At 39.1% G+C, this 24,559-nt stretch overlaps 1 protein-coding gene across 4 annotated transcripts in view; it reads left to right on the top strand.

Moving 5' to 3' along the window:
* The window catches only part of SLC1A3 (solute carrier family 1 member 3), a 108,344-nt gene that overhangs the window by 68,201 nt on the left and 15,584 nt on the right, over positions 1-24,559 (top strand). For 3 of the 4 annotated variants that reach the window (XM_044657773.1, XM_044657774.1, XM_044657772.1), the window contains 2 exons: positions 14,369-14,573; positions 19,633-19,675. In XM_044657773.1, coding sequence (XP_044513708.1) covers positions 14,369-14,573; positions 19,633-19,675 — 248 coding nt within the window. The remainder of the gene's footprint in view (positions 1-14,368; positions 14,574-19,632; positions 19,676-24,559) is intronic. The other variant, XM_044657775.1, reaches the window with a different exon arrangement.

The following is a 24,559-nucleotide window of genomic DNA, read 5'->3' as shown; positions in this document are numbered from 1 at the left end:
TGTGATTATGGGTGAGGCAATTCATTTCCCTGAGTGTCAGATGATCTAGGAAGACTCTACTAAAGCTAATGGTTCTCCAAGGGCATGCCACCCACTTTAGAATTTCTGCCAACGTATCCTTGAATTATATGGAACTTATACTTGTAATCATGTGTGCACATACCATTTCCCTTCAGTAGTGTGTGATGATCCCTCATCACAAAAGACCATTCTCTCCTTCGAAAGTGAAAAAAGTTTGAGAACCACTCAACTAAGATATAGATGGTTGTGATATAAATGATAGGAGACATTCCCTTGCTAAGGAAATCAAAGATCATAGGTGTTGTCAACCAAGTCTTCAGTTAATAACTGAGAAATTTTTTTCTTTTCTTTTTCCATTTCTTCTCTTAACACCTCCTACATTTCCCTCTCTCTTTCTCTACTGAGGAGTCATTGCTTATAACAAATAACAAAAGGAGAGGAGGGAGGGAAGCAGTTTGACTCAATCTGCCAACTTAAGTCTATGTAGTATTCCTTATCCATAGTGGTCCCCAACTTCTGCAAAGAAGGCAGGCGGTTACATTTTTTCCACCTCTGCTCTGGTGCAGTCATTTCTTTTTCATAAAACAATGTGCTCACCATCCTTCTTTCTCCCAAAAGTAGAAGGGCCAAACCTCAAACTCTTCACTTTCAAAGATGTATCTCTCGGACCCTTCCTGGACAGGTAGAATTATATTATTTTCATTTTCCTCTCTTCTCCCTAACAGAGGCACATTATTTTTTTTTTTGAGAGTTGCTAGTTTCCGTGGTCCCGGGTTTCTAAATCTTGGCTTAGGGACAGTCATTCCTTTGTCCTCTGCTCTTACAATGAGGTAACCAAAGAAAAAGAGCCTTGGTCTGAGGCTGTCAGCTGTTACTAATCACTGCTCCCCGGCTTGCTGTGAATCCCGGCTTGCCTCTCCTCTCCCTCCTGCTCGGTTTGGCACACATAAAGAAGATAAATGACTCTCGCTTCCCCTTCAGAAAGCATATTGTGGGGCACATTCCAATACTGTGAGTAAAGGATGGGCTAATGGGAAGAGGTAAATGGGAATGGGAATGGCTTCGCAGCAGGCCGGCTCCAATCTGGCAGATGTGAGCTGAGGGGAAGCTCAGCGTTGAGGCCCTTCCCAAAGTTTCCTGTTACCTTGCTGTTGGAGAGGAAATAAATCCCTGTGGTAGGCATTGCCTTACCGTTACAGTGGCAGTGCTGTAGTATCACCAGAGTGTAACAAGAGGCTATTCAATAGCCACCGTTTGTGTGTTGAAAGAAACCTCTCGACCACCCAAGGGACCTCTAAAAACCCATTGCCTAGGAGAGATGGTTTCCAGCTGAAAAAGTGGAATAAAATGACCTCTGATGCATGAAGGAATAACTGCTGGCCTAAGTCCTCAGTTTCACCTCCTTGACTATTATTCCACCGTGTGGAATATTCATTTGCACAGGTGGAGAGGAGCCAGAGGAAAAGAATTGATTGCTCACTGCTACCAGACTTAGGGAGAAAAGCGATTTAGCTGTCTGCCACTAATAACACAGCTCACTCCAGTAAATTTCCATAAACTATCTTTCCCTTTTTTTTTTTTAAACCCCCTTTACCTTCCTTCAAGACATCAACACAATCCACTGGGAAATGCTATAAGCAGAGCAGAAGGACTGGGTTGTTGATGATGCAAGAGTCAGACTTTTAAAAGTTTCCCTGCACAAATCACACATCGCCACAACTACAGGTCTGGACGACCAGGCACACACATTTGCCATTCTCATGCAATGCTGCCTCGGAAAGGTACTTGGCATCCCAGGCTAATGAAAAGGCCAGAGTTGTGACATTATTAGCAGGCATAATGGAGAGGAAAAATGAGGCCAGGGTGAAAAAAGAGTGAGAAAGTACTTGAGCTTTGATTTAGTGTGTACAGAGCTCAATTAGGCTGGACTGAGCCTTTTGTATCGTTGTTTGAAGCTCTTCATTGGGATTCATCCCTTAAAATGGGTCTCCATACTCAAACTGCTGTTTGTTGGATTTTTTCAAGCTCTGATCTCTGAGGAACTACAGTTTCCTTAGATGTTCAAATGAGTTGGCCATTGGCCAGAGGTCAGCAACTTCTTCAGCTTAGGTGCCCTCTACACCATTAAAAAAAAAAAAAAAGGATGCCCCCCTCCCCTTTTAAGTCGCTTAGTACTGACTACAGAGGGACCCAATTCCCACCATTCTGCTTCCCTCTGTTTGTTGTCTTATGTGTCTGAAGACTCTACTTTTTGCATGACCGAGTTTTCCTATTTATAGTCCGACAAAATAAAATCATTAGCAACCACAGTTACCAGCAAGGTTTTAGGATAGGGTGAGCCGGTAGAGTGGATAGAGCTTTAGACTTGGAATCAGAAGAAAGTTCAAGTTCTGACTGCCATTGCCTAGCTGTGTGACCATGTAAGTCTAAGCAATTCTCTGGATCTTGAGTTTAGAAACCTTCTTTGATCAAAACACCCTCATAAGAGAGAATAATTCATAAAGGAAAGAGAAGATGAAGTGGGGAAAGGCAGAGATAGCAAAATAGAGTGCGTGTAACAGAAAAAGAAAAATAAGAAACATCTGATGGTACTAATGACTTCTTTAATTGCCCTTCTGTAGCATTTTTGTCATAAATTCCCCACCTTAGCCACAGTTTCATAAACACACATTCAGAAGATACCAGATTGATCTTATTACTGTTTCCTGAGGAAATTTACATGCATTCTGTAGAATACTGTAAAGTCTTCCTGTTACAGACTAATTTGGGGAAAGCTGATCTCATTTTGTGGCAAATACAAATTACTGACTTTTAGAAACATATTATTATTTTCAAATATATAGAGCAATAAGGACTAAACTGAAAAATGTGTGCTCTGCACACATCCTTATTAGTTAAGATCATCAAATTTTAGAGCTGGCGTGACCTTTGGGTCCTATTGTCCAATGCTATCATTAAACAGATAAGGAAATAAATCCAGAGAGAGTTAGAGAAAGAAGCATGGTGCAGTGGCGAGAACCCTGGGTTTGATGTCAGAAGTTCTAGGTTTGAATCCTGACTTGATTATTTTTTATCTGTATGACTTTGGACAAATCCCTTTACCTCTCTGGACCTTTATTTCCTTGCCTTTAAGATGAGGGAACTAGACTAGATGATCTCTGAGATTTCCTCAACTTTTTATGTGTAGTCCTAAATGACTGCCTTTACTTTAATTTGTTAGTATTATTGCTTGGTTTGATGAATAAGTAATTTATACAGGAATGTTGTGGCAATTATTTAACAACCCTACCATAAAAGCATGGCATGCTTTTAAGTTTAATCTGCATTATTAACAGTTCCTCCATCACTTTTTTGTGGATTTCTAAAATGGAAATGCTCACATTGAAAATTTAACAGTCCGCTTTTATGAGCCAGCTTAAGCTGACTTTAGCATGACACTGACTATAGGTACTTACAGTAATTTGGGAGGAGGGAATGATTTGTCTCAAATTGTTTAAACATTTCCTTATCCTATTTATTGCAGTCACATATAATTTAAAGTAAACCCCAACTCAGTCCCTGACAGGATTGTCAGAATTTTTTAATTAATGGAGCCCTAATGAGATTTTACTGTATTTGTAACAAAGATTTGTTTTAAACTCTAACCTTCTCTTAGAACAGATACTAAGTTTCTCCTTCTCTCTTCTCTATTCCAAGAGCTGTTAGAACAATATCCCAGAAGCATAGGCTTGACCATACCATGTTCCTTTTCCCTTTAAAAAAAAAAAACTCTTACCTTCTGTCTTATAATCAAAACTGTGTATTGGTTCCAAGGCAGCTGAGCAATAAGGACTAGACAATGGGGGGTTAAGTGATTGACCCAGGGTCACATAGCTGGGAAATATCTGAGGTCAGATTTGAAACCAGGACCTCCCTTCTCCAGACCTGACTCTGTATCCACTGAGCCACCTAGCTGCCCCCTGTGATAAGGATTTTTTGAAAGAGACAAAATACAGATCAGCAAAACTACTGAGCACATCATCTGTGTCCTACAGCACATATGGTATTCCACACCAATAATCCTTTACTTTTGCATATAAATGAAGGAAATGTATTTTATCAACTTCTTTAGGGCCAGTCTTGGTCTCAGTAATTCTAAAGCATTTGGTTTCTTTTTATTTATTAATTTTTTTTTTGCTCATACCCTTTATACTGTGTAGTATTGGTATACTTAGGTGTATAGATTGATTTTTATGGTTCTTACTTCATTCTGAATCAGGTCATATAAATCTGTCCTTACTTTCTTGGAATTTTTCATAGTGATTTCTTGAAGCATATTACATCCATGTACCACAACTTGTTTAGTCATGCCTCCAATGGTGGGTAACTATTTTCTTTCTAGTTCTTTGCTACCATGAAAAGGCCTCCCATGAATATTTTTGTATATTGGTGAAACTCTGCTTTCTGTCCTTGACCTTGAAACGTATGCCTAGTAGCATGGCACCTAGGTCAAATAATATAGATAGCTAATTTTTTAGCATAATTTCAGATTGTTTTCCAACCCATTTATGGATCCACCAAGAGCAGATCAGTGTGCCTGTCTTTCTACAGTGCCTCCCACAACTATTTCCATAGTATCATAAGATCATAAATCCATAGTTGGAAGGCACCTCAGAAGCCATCTTGTCCAAGCACTTCACCATCTTTTATCATTTTTACCAATTTGCTGCTATGAAATCAAAGCTCAGAAATATTTATATTTGCCTTTCCTTTATCAGTGATTTTGAATAGTCTTTCACATGATTATTAATAGTTTGGTACCCTTCTTTTGGAAACTATTTGTTCAGATTCTTGACCACTGCTCTGTGGGCTATGGTTTTTAGTCATATATATCAAAATGACTTTTTTATAATAGCATTCTGACATATTTAAAATCATGCTCCATTCCTTGTCCCTTGTGACCTCTGGAAAGTGAAAAGGCCCACTCGTTCCTTAGTTTGTGCCCTCCTGAACTTGGTGCTACTGTTAGCAAATATACTATTTTCAAGGCGGTTGGTCTTTAACAATCCCTTTCAACAAGCTAGGTATTATTTACTTTCAATTGCAGACCTCCTGGTTTTAGTTTTTTACATCTCCAGAACTTATTCTTTAAAGGGTCACACCAAATAATTGAATATTGAGGAAAATTAACTGATTTTTGATCAGAGATTCAAAATAATTTTATCAATATTTTTACACACACATACACACACAGTCCTCATATCTATCCTTCTCCTTAAAACATCCTGCCACCCTTTCTTTCCTGGTGAAAATGTTTTTATGTTTCAGGAGAGAGCTGGAGAATAGGGTGTCCTGTCTACAACTCAGTGTCCTTCCAGAACTCCCTAAAAATACCTATGACACTATGGAAAGCCAGAAGCTTTGGACAAAGGATCGGTGTCCTATATCCCATTCCATGCCATATATTCTACATATCATATTCCACATCTTAAACTCCACAATTTTCACTCCCCATTCTGCCTACTCCCCACAGTCTGGACTTTATATCCTGTATTCTGCTCCCAGGGTCCACATCCCTTACCAGGCATCGGACACTCCAAATTCTCCATCGTCTTGAATATAAAGCAAGTTATAGTTCTAAAATTTATATTTTCTTTGGGAAGCCCATGAACAAACTAAACAACTTCTATTCAGACTAATACGGTATCTGGCGGGTTGCTTCCTCATGTTAAACTTTGTAAGTTTGCCCATTTTGAAATCCTAGGAGGGCAAGGAACAGAAGGCTTTCATTAGATTATGTTTAGGACATGCATTGTGAGGGAAGAATGCATCTAAAATAATACAAAAACTGAAAAGGAGCAATATTCCTGACTCAGCAGTTGGCATCACCATTTCCCCACTTTTTTCTGGCCTCCAAACAGTGATCCTGGAAAAGAAATGAAAAGTCAGTAGGGATAAACGAGAAGATAATTCCTAAAAGAAAAAGCTTTCTTTTTCTGATGTCATGTTTTGAAAATCTGTGGTTAGAATCATTGGGGGAGAATGTGGAAAGACACATTGATTTCTAAGCTACAGATTTTCAAGGGTTCAAAAATGTAAGGGCATAATGAGTGGGAAGCTAAGCCTAAAGAAAGTACTCTCAGTGTGTACATGTCCTTTAGGACTTGGCTAGAACAAAGCTTCTGGTTTTCCAAAGAGTCACACCAAAGTGAATAACGATAAGTAAGGCCAAATGTAAGCTCACAGTTCTGTACTCTTGGAATGTAGCAAAACTGAATTGTGGTTCATAGTTAAGTTGTTACTCAAATGCATCAGAAAAATACCATCTATGAAGGCAGCAAATGGAGATAATTATATGAATGTTTCAAGCTTCTCCTGCCACCAAATCTTATCTTTGTCAGAATTATCTAGATCATTAAAACAAAAGTGTTTTTAGAATTAGTTACAGTTGTGTTTTCCCTTTCTTAAAGGCAAGAACTATGTCTTCTTCCATTTCTACCACTAGCATCTCCCACTTTCTAGGACCTAGCATAGTCCTAAGCAAATAGAAGAGCACCTAGAACAAGAACAAATTCTTGTTGATCCTATTCATTGATTGTTCTTACACTTCTGAGGCTATCAGGATGTCACAGAGATGATGCCTTGTAGATCTAGTTCCAGCTTTGACACAGACTCTTTGAGTCTCAATTACCTTGTCCATAAAATAATGGGGCCAGAGTTGGTGGATGAAACTATTTCTAAGGCTCTGCCTTTGAGACCTTAGAAAAATCCTTTAACTTCCCTGGATCCATGTCCCTATGTGTAAAATGAATAGGCTGGACTAGATGACTTTTAAGGTCACTTCCATCCCTAAATCAATGATCATAGGACCCTTGCAGCAATACAGATCTTATGCTTCATTAACTCACTTGGTAACTTCTGGAGCAATATGGCCCTTTCAAAGAAGCTTCTTGGTAGCCAATCACTAAAGTTCCTTTCTTCCTTTGGTCTTTGTGTTATATAGGAAAAAGCCATAGTGTTTTATTATTACTCATATAATAGTCACAAAGGTATTATTACATGGGATGGGTCTCTTAGCTTCTCTTGGCCTCAGTTTCTTCATCTATAAAATGGAGGAGTTAGGCTCAAGGATCTCAAGTACCTTCCAGCTATATATCCATGATTTTATGGTCTAGGCAAGAGAGATGATATGAACTAGTGCAATCCAATCACCATTCATAGAACACAGCAATGGTAAAGTGAGTGTAGAGAGGTCCTGATCTTAGAGTCAAGAGGACTTAGGTTCAAATCCTACCTCAGACACTCACCAACTTCAGAAATAAGCCATTTAACCACAATAGTTTGTTCAGCTGTAAAATGTATCTAACAGTAGCACTTAACCTCAAATCAGCTAATGTATCTATAACACTTGACAAATCTTAAAGCTCTATAGAAATGTAAATCTATTGTCATAAAAACAGCCCTGTGGGCATATCCTATTGATGGGGAACAGAGCATCTTAAACTAGAAAAGGAGGCTCAGTTCCTATGGTCCCAAACAAATTTAATAGCTTCCCATTCCCAGCATGAGTGAGAAGCTCATAAGCAGTATGGAAGAAGAGGAGGAGTGGGGCAAAGCTGGGATCAAGAAGGTCCAGGATAGGGGGCAGCTGGGTGGCTCAATGGATTGAGAGCCAGGCCTGGGTTAAAATCTGGCTTTAGATATTTCCTAGCTAGGTGACCCTGGGCAAGTCACTTAACCCCCATTGCCTACCCCATTGATGGGCAAACTTCTTAAGGAGGGGGCCAAAGAAAAGGAAATGCTCCTCTGTCAAGTCTGTTTCTAAGGCAACTCTTTCGAAGTTTCATTTTATTGTATCCTACTCATTGTATTCGTCAGATTAGGAATAATGTGGAATGACTCGATAGAACATTTCAGGGGGCTGCATCTGTCCAGCAGGAGGTAGTTTGCCCATCAACTGGCCTAGCCCTTAGCACTTTTCTGCCTTGGAACCAATACATAATATTGTCAGAAGGTAAGAATTAAAAAAAAAATTGTCCAGAATGGATAGCATACAGTAAAGATCATCATGCTGGTGATCATGTTCAATTCCTTCTGACCTTATTTGGGGTTTTCTGGGCAAAGATACTGGAGTAGTTTGCCATTTCCTTCTCCAACTCATTTTACAGATGAGGAAACTGAGGCAAACAAGGTTAAGTGACTTGCCCAGGGCCACATAGCTGGTGTCTGAGGTCAGATTTGAACTCAAGGCTTCCTTATTCTGAGCCCAGTGCTCTAGCTAACACTAACTAGCACCTAGCTGCCCCATTGTGCCTGGGGGAAAACTGCTGTCATACTAAATTGGGGTTATAGACTGACTTCTAAAACAAGGATGCCTTTGACTCCTAGAGTTCCTTTCCTCACAGGATCTGATCACATTCTTAGGGCAGGATGTTTTTAATGGCCCAAGCCTGTGAAACCTCGTATGAATGAAGAAAAAATAAGACTAGAAACTGCTAGTTAGAAGGGGTAATTATTTTGGTTACTCTCTTCAAATAACGTATATTTTTAAAAGTATACATGTTTTATCTATCACACTCCTGTAATTAGCAATATGTCCACTGATATGCCTGTCAGTCCCCTTTTCCCTTGTTTTTTTGACTACAAGACCTTTGGTACTCCCTTCCCAGCAATTCAGGCAAGTTCCTTCCTCAGTCTCTTTTGTTAGGAATTGATCAAGTGTTTTCCTCTTTGTCCTTGACATTTCAAAATGCTGCTCTTTAACATCTTTGTTTTGTTTCCAGTATCATTCTATGGAGGGTAGGTGACAGGAGGAGGTGGGGATGGGGGTCTGGAGAAAGATGGCACTAAGAGCCAGGAGGAAGAGAGGAGAGCAGGAGTCTCTTTTTGGTTCTCACCTTCTAGCCCGCTCCAGTCTGTGCCCTGCTAGTCAGGAGGCCATTCCCTTTCAGACCTCATGTGTACAAATTGTAGATGCTTGGCTTGCTGTTGCCCTGACAACAGAGAAGGGCCTTGTATGTGGGGGCCCTTCATGCTGTACATTTCCCAGGCCTCTCTGGGAGAATGGGGTGGCTGGAATTGAAGGGGCCCTGGGGGTTGGGGGGACTGGGAACAACTGTGAGAAAAGGAGGTAGAAAGGAGCTGGGAAGGGAGAGGGAAGAGAGAGCAGGGAAGCAATCAGGAACAGAATAAGTAGTAAGAACCGGCCACCCCATGGGAGAAAACTTCAGGCTGGTTTTTAATAAAGAAACACACACATTCCCTTGGCCTCAGCCTTGGCTGGGAACGTGGTAGCTCATGCTGGCTCCTCCCCTCCACTGCTGAGGCCCCCTGGCTAACTTTATTACTGCTACTGGGGTTGCTGAAATAATAGAATTTTAGAGCTGGAAAGCTTAGCTTTAGAAATCAGGAAAACTGAAGCCAAGAGAAGTCAGGTAGTTTGCCTAAGGTGCCAAGATAGCAGATAAACAGAGCTGGGTTTTGAACCCCAAAGTCAGGGTTCTTTTCTCTATGCCACATAATCTACTTTTTCTTTTTCTTTTTTCCTTTATCTTTTCTTTTCTCTTTTTTTTTAAATCTTTACCTTCCATCTTATAATTAATACCAAAGATCCCTTCCAAAGGAGAAGAGCAGTAAGAGTTAGGCAAAGGAGATTAAATGATTTACTCAGGATCACACAGCTAAGAAGTGTCTGAAGCCTGATCGGAACCCAGGTCCTCCCATCTCTAGACCTAGCACTCTATCCACTGAGCCACTTAACTGTTCTGACATAATCTACTTTCATGTAGGACCTTTTTGAATAAAAAAATGAAAAAGCATTTCTTACTATATGGCCAGGCACTGTGTTAAAGCTGTGGATACAATTTTTGAAGAACTTAAATTCAATTTTATTTAAGTTGCATCGTTTTTTAAATGAAGGACAAGGTATACATAATACATCCATTACAGAATTTAAAGAAATGTCTTATCTGATTAATATCATAGATTTAGAGCTAGAAAAAAATCTTGGAACTTAGTCCAACTCCTTCATTTTGCAACTACAGGACTGTTTAGATAATATAATATACTTTTCTAGTTTTAGAGACAAGGAAACCGAAAGTCAGAAAGGTGGGCCTAGGTGGCTTGCTTAAGGTAACAAGAAGGAATTAGTAGAAAAACTTCAGTTCAAACTCAAAGAAATAAGGATGAGGGTGATTATCTTTGCAGGGAAGGAGGATGAGATGTCAACTACCCAGCTCTTCCTCAATCCTCATGTGACATTTACTTAAGACACTATCAGTTCCCTAAAGTCTGACTCTATAGAGCCCATATTCCTGATACTTCTACCCTATTATGCTTTACCCAGTAGCCTGGCACTATGGGAATTTCCCTAGCTTACTAACTCAACACACTAGATTTTGCCCAAACCTTAGGATATGGAAGGTACTCCAAGATCTAAGATTTAAAGCTGGGATAGAACCTCAGGAATCTGATCTCTGACAGAGAGAGAGAGAGAGAGAGAGAGAGAGAGAGAGAGAGAGAGAGAGAGAGAGAGAGAGAGAGAGAAATTATATAACTTTCTAGATATAGATAGGGAGCCATGGCTTTTTGAAGATTTAAGAGTCCTCATATAGCTAGTGAGGAACAGAGACAGGATACAAACCCAAGTCCTCCGACTTGAATCCAGTGTTTCCCACAGCATGATTTCTAGGGATCTGTTCATTTTCTAGATATTACATACCAAAAGAATAGAGAAATGAATGCTATTTCACATACACACACACAACCACTATTCTGTTCCCAAGTTGTTCTTTATTTTTTTTTTTAAAAATCACCCATCCTTTCCCACCCCCTAAAAAAATATCATCCTCAAATAACTCAAAGTTTAGATAGACTTATTGTTCCCTTTTCTGCATCATCTTCCCCTTTCTTTTCTAACCCAAGCATTCTAATTTCACCCTTTGCTGGACATCATCTTTTCAATGCAACAGCCTTTAACACACAGCTCTCTCCTCGAGTAGCTATTGGTCAGGAATGGTGAGGGGAGTGGGGAGGAAGGACAGAGCCATGGAGGAAGAACTAGCATGAGACCGGAACAAGAGCACAAAATAGGAGGCTAAAGGGAAAAAGAAAAAAAGAAAATCCTGCTGCTTGGTGCCACTTAGAAGAGACATCCGGTCTATTGTGTTGCTGATGCCACTGGGCCAGATCAACAGAGAAAGAATTCCTGTCTCAAGTGGTGAACAATTCAGGCACCGAAGGAGACAAACAGCTCCCCAAACTCTTCACTGTGAGGGCAGGAAAGCAGAGATAGTCCAAGATGTGATTCAGACCAACAAATGAAAAGGAAAAGGGTGGGAGGGAGAGACTGCGGATTTAGGATTTGGGTTGAGCACAGATTGGCCCATTTTTGATTACATGCTGAACTATTGTAAATTAGCACCAGCCTAATGAATGGATGCATGTGGTAGGGTAATTAAATTTTCTATTGGGTTTCAGGAAAGAGTGGGCAAGGATAAAAGGGGCTCAGTTCAGGACTTGCAGCTAATATTTTCTCTTTCCTTTAAGTAGTAACTGACTGGTTAGCTCAGTGAGTTGGTATATGCACACTAATGAGGTCAAGGTCATGGTTTAGTTCTCCTGTGGACTTTTAGTTGCATTCCATCTTGTGAATGGGTACTATTAGTCTTAAAGGAATAATAAATTGGGGTATATCATTTTACCTCTCTGGGCTTGTTTCCTCATCTATCCAGAGAGGGGGTTGGATGAGACCAGAGATTCTTAAAGAGGTCTGCAGACCCCTGTCTATGATATCAAAACTATTTTCATAATAACAACAAGATGTTATTTATAAAGACCACATAGATGAAAGCTCTTTGGAATCCTTGATCATTTTTTCAAGTATTTTAAGGCTTTAAGACCAAAAAGCTTAAGAACTGCTTGATTAGATGATCTTTAAAGCCCCTTTCTGCTCTAGAATTCTATGATTCTCTATGGATTTATCATCCCTGCTGAAATTCTAATGATACTAGAATTACATATAACAGTTACTTACAGCCAGAGAAAATACTTGATTTTATTTTTACAAATGTTGATGTTTTGTTAATTAGTCATGTCCAACTTTTCATGGCACCATTTCAGATTTTCTTAGCAAAGATACTAGAGTGGTTTACCATTTCCTTCTTCAGCTCATTTTACAGATGAGGAAACTGAGACCAACAGGATTAAGTGACTTGCCCAGAGTCACATAGATGGGAAGTGTCTGACACTGGATTTGAACTCAGTATGAACTTAGCAGAAGCTTACTCCTATGAGCCCCTAAAAGAGGTTGATCATAATATAGTGGTAAAAGGACTAGACACCATGCCCAGAAGACTAGCTTGAAGGAAGAAGAAAGATGGTGGCAGGTATCAGGAGGGGGCACCAGAAAACTAATCTCTGAGGTTCAGAAACATTTGGTCATCCATCTTGTTTGTTTCATGGTGAGAATTGTGGGAGGTGGGCGAATAGAGATTTATAGGCAATTCAATACCCTTATTCTAAACTTTTTTCAATATTTTAAAAGTCTACATATTGTAAAAGAGACTTTAGAGGTCATCTATTATAATGCCTACCCAAACATAAATCTCATTTGCAGTGACCCAAGAATGGCTCATTTAACCTCTTTGTAAAGACCTGCCAAGGGCAATGAACTCATTATATCTTGAGGGGGACCATACACTCCTCGTTCTAATTTTTAGGAAAATTTTTCTTACATTGAACAGAATGTTGCTTCCTTGTAATTTTTACCCATTGCATCTAGATTACCTCTGGATCTAAGCAAAAAAAAAACCAAATCTCTCAAGTGCGAACTCCTTTTCAAAAGTGTTGGAAATAGTTTTGCCTTAACCAATCCTTTTGTGGCATAATTTCTGGACCCCTCAACTTCATGATCACCATCCTCTTGAGGGCTTTCAGAAGCCACTACTCTCAGGAGTGTCCATATTTTGGCTCAGCACAAGATCTTAATAACATTCATAAAAAATAAAATCAAGAATTTTCCTCATCTCTAAAATGTGGAGGTTGGGCTATTCTAGCTCTGACATATTAACGCTATGGAACAAAAGAAAATGCTGTGGAACAGAGAGGTGGTTCTAGGATTTTTATGAGTCTGTTAGAAAGGAAGAAAGAAGAATGACTAAAAACAACTAATGATGTTGATAGTTCTTTGGAAACATCCACAGCTATTTTGTATATGCCCTTTATATACCAAATACTATTCAAAACAGAGCATGGTCCTTCCTTTTAAGAAGTAACTACCAAAGGTATCCTGATGCCTTAATTTCACATAGATCCTATATCAAATACTCAGTTCTTAGTTCTAATGATTGTTCTAAACTTTATTTTTGTTTTGTTTCCATTGTCTTTTAATTAGGGTACATTGCATTTTCTAGAGCAGTTTAAAGAACCTTAGAGTCCTTGTCCAGCCTTCCTCCTGCAAATAGGCTCCTGTCAGAAGTGGAATGTGAAGACAGGAATTGGAAAGTTAAGGAGGGTAACAGTTAAAGAGTCCTATCATGTTAGAATATTGGACTTTAGAGACCATCTAAATGAAACTCCTTATGAGAAAACCACGTCCAAAGAAGAAGTGTGATCTTGCTTTATTAAATTAGTTTGGTCAATGACACTGTGAATCAGCAGATGGAATAAGAGGAGACTCAATCATGGAACGGATTTTCTAGGTTAGCAGCAGCATAGTACCAGGGGCTGTCAACATTAGCAGAGAATATTAAACTTGAAACCTAGTTATCTATCTACTTGACTTGCATTTGGATCAGCAGATGAGTGGAATTAAAGCTCAAAATATGCAGAAAGTATTTATGGGTGGCGGTACCCATTTTGAAGGAAGTTAATGATACATAATCTCTTTAAATCAGCCCAATATTGGGCTAAAGGTAAGCCTAGGCCATTCTGCCAAGTATTTAATAAGACTACACACACACACACACACACACACACACACACACACACTCCCTTCATGAAATAGTAATAACATATAAAAGAATTTGGTTATACTTCCACTGTCCCAGCCCAGCATTATGGAAGATTAGACTTTTATTTGGTCTAATTTCAGAGATGTGGAATCTACTTAACAGGCAGGAAAAAAATGGTTGGTGCTTTCCCTGAGTCAACTGATGCCAACTTAATCTTTGAGCCTACTATAACTGGGTCATTTTGTTCATGTTTTGGCTAGATAAGAGACCAAACCCTTATAGTATGTTTGAGCCAAGCCCCAATATTGGGGGACAGGGAAAAAATGGGGTAGGAGAGAGCCACTAATAGTTTTCCCATAGAAGCATTCAGGTGACCGACTCTTTAAAATAAATCTCATTGTGTTTGCCTTTACCAGGGATGGCTGCCCTAGATAGTAAGGCCTCAGGAAAGATGGGAATGAGAGCAGTGGTCTATTACATGACCACCACAATCATTGCTGTAGTGATTGGCATAATCATTGTCATCATCATTCATCCTGGGAAAGGCTCAAAGGAGAACATGCACAGAGAAGGCAAAATTGTGCAAGTGACAGCTGCAGACGCCTTTCTTGACTTGATCAGGTATGTCCTTGCAGTGAAGCCCCTGCGTATGTGATGATTCACTAGTCATGTAAGACCTCTCTTATTTTCCCAGGATCAAAACCTGGATGAGAACTGGACATGTGTGAAAAATGATGTGAATGCCACTTTTTATGCGAAACATCTTTTTGATGTGTTCTTCTTTCTTCCTCTCTCTTCTCTTCCTCCCCACCCCAAATTACCCCTCCCCACAATGAAAGAAAGATCCATTTTCTAGCCATGTCCATGTCTGAGAAAAGCAACAATGGACCAGTCAAGTGAAAGAAAGATCTTGACTTTGAAGTCCATAATTTGATCATCCCATGCGAGATTCCAGTTCTGCTAGTTACTGTGACTTTGGACAAGTTGCTCAATTTCTTGAGACTAGATCAGGGGGTTTTAAACTTAGGTCCATTAAGATATTTTTAATATACATATATTTTAACAACTGTCTTTCAAAACAATTGGTTTCCTTTGTAATCTAATGAATTTTATGCATTTAAAAAATGTTATTCTGAAAAGTAGGTTCATAGACTTCACCAGACTGCTAAAGAGATCTGTAAAATTTTTAAAAAAGGTTAAATATTCTTGGACTAGATCAGTGATTCCCAAAGTGGGTGCCACTGCCCCCTGGTGAGTGCTACAGTGATCCAGGGAGGCAGTGATGGCCACAGGTGCATTTATCTTTTCTATTAATTGCTATTAAAATTTAAAAAAACATTAATTTCCAAGGGGCTAAGTAATATTTTTTCTGGAAAGGGGGCGGTAGGCTAAAAAAGTTTGGGAACCAGTGGATTAGATGATCTCAAAGGTCCCTCCAAGCTATGAACCTATGCACACTCTTATATTTATGCGGGATCTACTATCCCACATTCATGTATGAAGCTCTCTTTTTGAATATCTGGGAGTTTCATTTTCCCCATACTCACAGATCACCTAAGAACTCTCACCCCAACTATATATTTATACAATGAAACTTCGTAAGTTTGCTACTAATTACGAATTTGTGATGATTCAATTTGGGAAGGGCTGAAGTTGGCCTTTGTTTTATTAATGACTTACAAATTAGTAATCCACATAGATAGGATCTAAAGTACATAAGGAATGCCTGGAAAAGAACAGTTTTTAAGAATTCAAGTAGCATCCACGTACACACAATCTCTTGGTTACTTATAAGTCTCATCAGTTAATAAAGACAGGGCATGGCATGTCTGGTTTCTGGCCATTGATGAAGCCAAGTTCTTGACTCACCAGTGCCCCCTACTGGTACCTTTCTGTCACCACTCCTCCTTTAAAAAAAATCCCTTAACATCCAGCTTTGTCCTTGAGGGAGGATCTGACCTCTTTCCTATGCCTATGACCTGTTCCTGGAAACAGGGAGCAACCCTTCTTTACTTTTTTACAAAAAGTTTTTCTATGGACCACTAGAAGGAAGCCTAGACTTTAAAACATAACAGGATAGGAACAGCTAGGTGGCTTAGTGGATTGAGAGCCAGGTCTAGAGATAGGAAGTCCTGGGTTCAAATTTGGCCTCAGACACTTCTTGAATAGCCTTTACTACTCTTCTGTCTGGGAACCAATATATAGTATTCATTCTAAGACAGAAGGTAAGGGTTTTAAAAAAGAAAAGAAAAAAAGAACAAGATAAGCAAAAGAATATACTATATATAGCAGTCTTAATAATCTTGTTCCTATACAAAGGATCTAGGCCTTTTTCTTTCTTTATTCTCTTATTGGACTGAAGAGACATCATGGTACAGTGGAAAGCCATCTGGCTTTGGAGCCTGGAGAACCAAGTTTAAAATTCTAACTCTCTCACTTCTTAGTTGTATGTCTTCCAGCAAGTCACTTGACCTCTCTGGACCTGGAAGTTTTCTCATTTGTAAAAGGAAGAGGCTAGACTGGATAATTTTAATGTGTTTTCTTTATCTAGATCTGTCACCCTATAAACAATTGTTTATCAAATTCAAATAGAAATGGGAGCCACTAAACCTACACAAGAATCCCTGTGGCCCAATATTGGCTTAAAAAAACATATATAAAAGTGATGTTAAATTTTGTTAAATATTTCCCAATTAGGGAGAGAACATGAATAAAAAATACTATTAAATTATTATTATAAATTATATCCATACACTGTGTAACTGAGGGAAAACATAATTTAATATAAAGAAATTTTTAAAAAGAAAAATTTATTTCCCAATTACATTTTAGGGTCAAATGTTTGACACCTCTGCAATAAACCATTTCTTTAAGATTTTGTTCTTGGAGGCTCAATTCTGTTTGGACTGGAAGCTAGATCAATTACTTGGATTTTTAACTAAATGAATCCTAGGATCATAGATACAGAACTGGAAGGAACAGTACAAGTCTTCTTGCCCGAGCTCCTCATTTTACAGATGAGAAAACTGAAGCCCAGTGAAGTTAATAGACTTATACCCAAGGTCACACAGGTAGTAAATGGGAGAGCCTGTATTTGAACTCCAGTCTTCTAGCTCTAGATCCAGTGTTATCTCTTGTAATATGATGGATTTAGTTAATAAAAGTGGTTATGTTTCTCAGCCTGTTTCTATGCTGAGAAACAAACAAATACTCCTCAGCCTAGTTCCAGGAATGGGAATCCCAGGCTTGAGGATGGCACCTCTTCCCCTTGGCTTCAAGACTGTAAGTAGCTTCTTTCACCTGCTCTCCTCAGCCTTAAACTACTTGGGGTCCTATTCTTAGCCCCTTGGCTCCATGGAATAAGATGCTTCCTTACTTAGCCTACAAAAATTTCTCCTCCTGATCTCAGTTCCTTCACTTAGCTCTTGGTGGTCTCAATGGCCTCAGGCTCTAGACCTTGTTTCTTGCTTCTCTTTACCAGTTGTTTTAGTTGAAGCAAATTCTCTAGCCAAATGTAACAGCTGGGTCTCCTCTTTAGCTAAAGTATGGTCCACTCCTTAATTATCTTTCCCTGGGATCTGTGATTTCCCCCTTGAGGTCAGGAGAGCTGTGCCACCATAATGTCTGCCCAGAACTTTGATTACCCATGCTGCTCTCACAACAGTCTTAAAGATGACTTTATTCTTTCCTATTTAGCCTAGTGGTAGACTTCCCAAAAAGTTCCTCTTTTTGTATTTCCCTTTTTGTATTTCCCTAATCCATAGGTCACTGGTAGCACTGATGTGATTTGTATCCCCTGGAATCAATCAACCATGGGTGCCTTATTCTGAATCTGCTCATTTTCATGTGACTAACTGGCTAACTCATGACTGAATTTGGACCATAGTCCAGAAAAGCCCAGATATTCTGGAAGAGTCTTGATTTTGAAGATCTGGCTTAGTCCCCATAAAATAAATGACTGATTAAATCTTTCATCAGACAATTTGTTCTGATTTTAAATTCAATAAATATGGTGACTGTAACTATCGCCTACCTCTTTCCCCCAACACTTTACAAAAGCAACAAAAGTTTTTACCTACATAATTATGTTAATAAATATTTCTAGCAGTTTTCTGGCATTCCCCTCTAATTAGGGAACCATAGATTTAGAGGCAGTAAGCATTTCCAAAGTCATCTAATACAACCTTCTCCTTTTACAAAAGAGGAAATTGAGGTCAAGAGAAATTAAATGATTTGTCTAAGGTCACATAGGTAATGATTGTCAGAATCTGAATCAAGGACCTCTAACTCCAAATCCATTACTCCACTGAACCAAATATAGGTTTGTATTTCTTTAGAAGACAACATATAAAAATATTACATCATCATATCCTCCCCAAGAGTAAGGGAAGGGCCATTTCACTATTTGGGGCCAATACTAAATCCAAACTTGGGGAAAAATATAAAGCTGATTACATTTGTCTGTGAAAAACCAAACAGGCTGATCTGACAGCAATCTCCATGCTCATAGCAGAAGTAACTAGAACTTTTCCCCAAGGATAACACTTTGAATCTTTTCTTTCCTCCTTTGCCTCCAGGAAGGCCCATGGCTAGCCATTGCACCTAAAATTTTAAGCTTGGAGTCCTCTGGCTTTCAATTCTTGCTATTTAGTGTTCATGGAAACACTAGCACAGATTATAACTCTGAGAGAAGTGATAGCCATTGAAAAGAGATCAGAGATCTGAGCCTGTGCTGGCACAGTGGGTTGGGTGGAATACTGAGGTTTGTTGAAAACAGTAATTCATAAAAAATTTTTTTGCTTAAAGAAAAAGAAATTAAAAGTACACCATGGTATCCTGTGGTTCCTCTAGTTCTGGCCCTGCCTCCGTCCTCTCTTAGATTCTTACATTCCAGATGATAAAGCTAGAAAGGGTCTTCAAAGTCATTTAGCACAAAAGGTAAACGAGGCCCTGAGAGGGAAAGAAATTTGTCTGAGGTCAGACCTACTGCTCCTGATTCCTCCTTCGTTCATGGAAGAGATAACCATGATGTGGTACCAAAATGATTACAATACCTTCGTTATCCAGTCTGAGAAAGAGTTGTTTCTATACTCCTTTGCTGGACATTCATGGTCCTCCATCATCTTGTGGCACCCTACCTTTTAAGTCTTACCTCATATTATTTCTTTATAAATTCACTACACCCCACTCAAATTCTGGGCCTGTTTTCTATCTGCTAATTGATATTGTTGATCCCTTCAGCTCTGTCTATAATCCTGTTTCCTCAAATAACTCTTTATTTTATAACTTTCTAATGCACTCATCATATCATACAATTATTATATGTTATAACTATCTGCATTGGTATCTTATGCCCTTATTAGACTATAAACAACTTGAAATATCTTAGCTAAACTGGATCCCTTTTAATACCTTGCACAGTACTTGGCATACAGAAGGCACTTAAAATTTTATTGCCTGGGTATGACCAACAGACCCACAGATGACATCTCTCCACAGCCCTCCCCTGCACACACACACACACACACACACACACACACACACACACACACACACCCCTTGCCCCAACCCCACTGCCTGGCAGAAATCAAATGAGTTTTCACTTCAGAAAAGGTAGCAAAGGGACATAACTGGATTTGTTCAGGATATTCTCCCAATAATTTCCTTTCTCTCTTCACAGGAACATGTTCCCTCCCAATCTCGTGGAAGCCTGCTTTAAACAGGTAAAAACCCAACTACTATTGATTTCATCTTTAAAATTCCTCTTGGTTACCTTTCTAAGCACCATGGTCAAAAATCATACCAACTAGCATGGGAACCAGGTGTTTTTGTTCAATTCAGTGAAATGATCAAACCTCCCCTTACAGATGATGGTAGAGTGCCACCCGAAAAGAGAGCAATCGAGCCCAAGAAAGTCCAGCTTCTATCCTTTTATGGATACAGTAAGGGCAGCCAGGAGCCCTAAAATAAAATTAAAAAACAATCCAACAGGTGAATTTTGGCTTTTGTTGCTATTTGGACCTTTCATTCATTTAGAGAACTCTTGGGGAAGCTAGGTGGCACAGTGGATAGAGAGCTGGGGCCTGGAGTTAGGAAGACCTGAGATCAAATCTTAACTCAAACACTTAACTAGCTGTGTGACCTGGGCAAGTCACTTAACCTAGCTTGCCTCAGTTTCCTCATCTGTATAATGAGCTCGAAAATAAAATGGCAAACCACTCTATTATCTCTGCCCAGAAAACCCCATGGGCAGTGTTGATGTGCTGTGGTTCACAGGGTCATGAAATGTGGACATGACTGAAAAATGGTTCAATAATCTCAAGAGAACTGTAGGTGAGGAAGTTCCTTTCCCAGTGCAGATCTTCAATTGTTCTACAACTTATAGTTTTTGTTAGTTGTCCAGGACCCAGAAAAGTTAAATGACTTGCCCAACGTCAAAAGCCAGTATCAGCCAAAGATGGGACGCAACTCAGGTGTTCCTGACCAATTCTCTACCCCTTACCACCTCCAACATAATGTGTCTTTTCAGTAGCATAAATTTTTAAACAGCAACATGCTCTCATAGAGAAGGAAATGGCAACCACTTCAATATCTTGGCCAAGAAAACCCCAGAAGGGGTCACCAAGAGTTAGACACAACTGAAAAATGAGTGAACAATAACAGGATGCCCTTAGGGGCTTTCTTGGTTTCTGTATTTGTTCATAAGCAATAGAGAATTTAAAGGAAACTTGGAGCCCTAGAGATTTCAAGAACAGAATGCCACTCAGGGTGGCAGGAACACCTTGAGTCTGCAGCAGAGAGGAAGCAAATGCCTAGCTTCTCTAAAATGAGCAAGCAAACCTCCTGTTATGGCAGATGAGAGCCACTTTCACCCCTATGCAAAAGTGAAGGAACTAAAACTCTTGACTCTGTAGCAGTAGATGGGAGCTATGGGCATAAAGAGCATGGTTTTAAGACAGGAACCTTATTACCCCAAACTTTTGCCTACAGTAAAAGACTTGTTTTTATTTCAGTGGTACATGTGAAAGAAGCAAGGTGACACCATTAGAAAGGCAATGTGACATAATGGGTAGAATACTATTGGGGAGAAAGGGGGAAGAGGAGGTGTACCGGGGGGGGGGGGTGCCAGGCCTGGAGTCAGGAAGATCTGAGTTAAAACCCAGCCTGAGAAACTTATTAGTTGTGTGCCCCTGGGCAAGTCACTTAACCCTGTTTGCCTTAATTTCTTCATCTGTAAAATGATCTGGAAAAGGAAATGGCAAACTGCTCCAAGTATCCTTGCCAAGAAAACCCCATATGGCATCACAAAGTTTTGGATGTGACTGAATGAATCATCTGAACAACAATGACAGTACTCAGGAGTGGCTGGATTTCCTGAGCATGATTTTTAGGTATATGTTCAAGGAACACTCCTGTTCAATTAAAGGGGGTGGGAGGAAAGCTAAGGTTAAATATTGACCCAGATGATCCACAAATTGTATAATCTAGAGGGAGAAAGAGATGCTCTAGAACAAACTAGCATAGAGAGGAGACAAGGATCAAATCCTTTGTCATGCCCTTTCACTTCCTACCTTGTAATATGCTTATTTGTAAACATATTAGAATCAGCCAGAGGTCCTGTCCTGGGTTCAAACATTTTATTTATCTATTTATGATTGTGAACTAATAATTCTGGGTTCAAACATTTTCTCTGTCAACTTCCCTGCTCAAGACCCTCTCTTGACTAGTGACTCTCCACTCTAGGATAAATTACAAGTTCCTCTAATTTTAGAGCTTTAAATTGCTCTATAATCTGCTTCTTTCCCATCATCCCAAACTTATTTTCCATCCTCTTCTCTTCTTCATGTGCCATCCCTTCCAATTGAATTAGTCTACTTGCTTATTCCCTAAAATCAGGATTCCATCTCCCGTATCCATAACTTTGCATAGACCCTCTCCCATGCCTGGAATTTACTCCCACTTCTGCTTCTTACACTTTCTAGTTTCCTCCTTCTCTGCAGAAATTAATTTGGATTTAATTTACTCTATACATCCTTCGTATTTAATTATGCATATCTGTGCTGTTTCTCCACAGTAGGATGTAAGCTCTGAGGGCAGGGGCTGTTTTTCTTTTCATGGCACAGTACCTAGTGCTTGAGTTCTAAATAAATATTTGTTGAATGAAGGAATGGTCACCTTATGGAGCTTACAGTCTAATAAGGACTATATGACTCAAAGATAAAAAGACATGAATAGTACAAGGAAGCATGAGCATGAAACTGCAGCAGGCATCTCACCCTGTAGAGTGTTGGGAAAGAAGCAGCTGGATCTAATTTACAATACTAGCAAAGGAAAAAGATATGTGTGTGTGTGCTTATATATATATATATATACATATATATGTATATTATTTTTTAATTTAATGCAGAGATTGGGGTAGGTATGGGCCAATTCTGGTTTTCAGAACTCATAGAATCTTAAGAGTTGGAAAGGACCTTGCCTCACCATTTGCTTTGTAGAATAACAAACCAATGTGCTTTAATTTTCATGTCATTTCATTTCATCTCAACAAGCATTAAGCTTTTTGTCAAACAAAGAAACAGAGCTGTAATGAGGGTGGAGCAGACTGAGTGCCCTGGGTAGCTAATACCCGAAGGTGTCTATTTTCCTAAATAGTTTTTTCAATTGCCACCCCTTGCCCCGGCACCAAAATTCCTAGTGAGAGCCCTGCTGATGCATACATCAACTTTCACTTCATCAAAAGTAGAGAAACTTTTTTATGATAATGAGCCTAGTCCATAGCAGAAATGCTGCATCAGGAAGTCAGGGTTTCTGGGTATGCTGTCTATTGATACATTTTTTAAAAACTGATGCCCTGTATCATTTTTCCTGTTTGCTTGGCTGTAATCCCTGTGACCCTCACTTTGACTTTCTATTTTCCAGCATGACTATGAGCTGCCAAGAAAGCAGATGTTTTAAAAAGTCAACTATAAAGAAGGATATTCCTGAGGTTTCTCTGTTAGATGGGGTCTACTTCCCACTGATCTGCAGCGATTTGAATAGAACTTCTACCTTATGGGATTGATAACAGAAGGAATTTCCTCCCAACTCTTAGTTGTGGGATCTTTAAATGTGACAATTGTTAATCCCTAAACATAATACTGCCAACTCAGCACAGCCCCCTGGGGTGCCTCGGTGTTCTCTAACATGTGGGATTTTGGAATTAAGAAATCACAGAGAAGCTTAAAATTACATAATTTCTAATTTCTAAGTAATACATGGAGAATTCATTACCTGCTTTATGAAGTCTATATATTGGATAGTATGGTAGTACCTGCTACCAATCCATTTAGGAATTACAATTCAAAGCAATGATTTTATTGAAATGAACAATACGTCCTTTTCAGGTGTTTCCGTTATTAGTTTGGGCGATTTAACTCCCAAGCTAGGAAAATAGAGGCAAGAATGTCATTCCCTTTTCTTTCCCCTGTGTTCAGAGATAGTCAACTTGATTCCTCCCATTTGTTAGGTTAAGCTGAGCTTTTGGAAGATATATAAAATCCTACAAACACCAGGAGGTCCCTGTGACCCAGGAGTGTGAAAACTATTCCCAAAGTGCCATGCTTTTGTTCTCTCTACTTACAAACAGACCTCAACTAACAAGGCAATAGAGGGCTGGAATTCCATTCCTCTACTTTCTTTACAGAAATATACACTTAATGACAAGCTTTCTTTTTTTATCTGAACCCTCTGGGTTAGGCTGGAACCTTCTCAAGAGCTTTGAAACAATAAGCCAATAGCAGAACATGCTATTGAGTCAGAGTTAGAAGATTTCACTCCCTATGCTTCCTTCCAGAGTTACATTCATCTCTGTAGAAAAGGCTTGCATGAGTTTTGGATTTGGCTCCATGAACAGAATGTTACTTTGAAGGGGTTGTTTATTTAAGCAGAAGGGCCACTTTAACTTCAGTTTCTATTATTTTAACATGAGCTATGAAATGGTTGCACCAAGCCAGGAGTGTCTAAATCTTCCTAGGGGGTTTTGATTTTGAGCCATCAAAATATTTTACAGTTAGGAGGCACAGTGACCTTCTTAGGACATCCAGTAATAGGTTTCACATTTCAGAATTTTAAATATATATATCATTCCCTGGAAAAAATAAAATAAATGAGCAAAAAAATAAAATAAAATAAAATAGATGGGAAAATGTCAATCAAGGTTGGCCTAGGTCAGCTGACAAGCTAGCAAATGTCCAATGACCTTCCTCCAGTGAGGCAGTAACTGGACTTCTCAGACTTGTCCTTACCTCAAGTCTAATCTCCGTGTCCAGTATGGTACATGGGTAACTTTATTTTAATTGATATGCTTTGATTTTATATCACCTTCATTTCCAAATATATCCTTCCCCATACCTTACCCAAAGAGCCATTCTTTATAGAATTTTTTTCTTTTTAACAGATTGTTTAAATTTTTAAAACAATTTTTATTTAAAAAATTTTTTCCATGGTTACATGATTCATGTTTTCTCCTTCCCCTCATCCCCTCCTCCACCCAAAGTTGACAAGCAATTCCACTGGGTTATATATATATATATATATATATATATATATATATATATATATATGTG

This window comes from Gracilinanus agilis, chromosome 1 (assembly GCF_016433145.1).
Source record: "Gracilinanus agilis isolate LMUSP501 chromosome 1, AgileGrace, whole genome shotgun sequence".
Taxonomy (NCBI): Eukaryota; Metazoa; Chordata; class Mammalia; order Didelphimorphia; family Didelphidae; genus Gracilinanus; species Gracilinanus agilis.
This window is presented reverse-complemented; position numbering and strand designations above follow the sequence as displayed.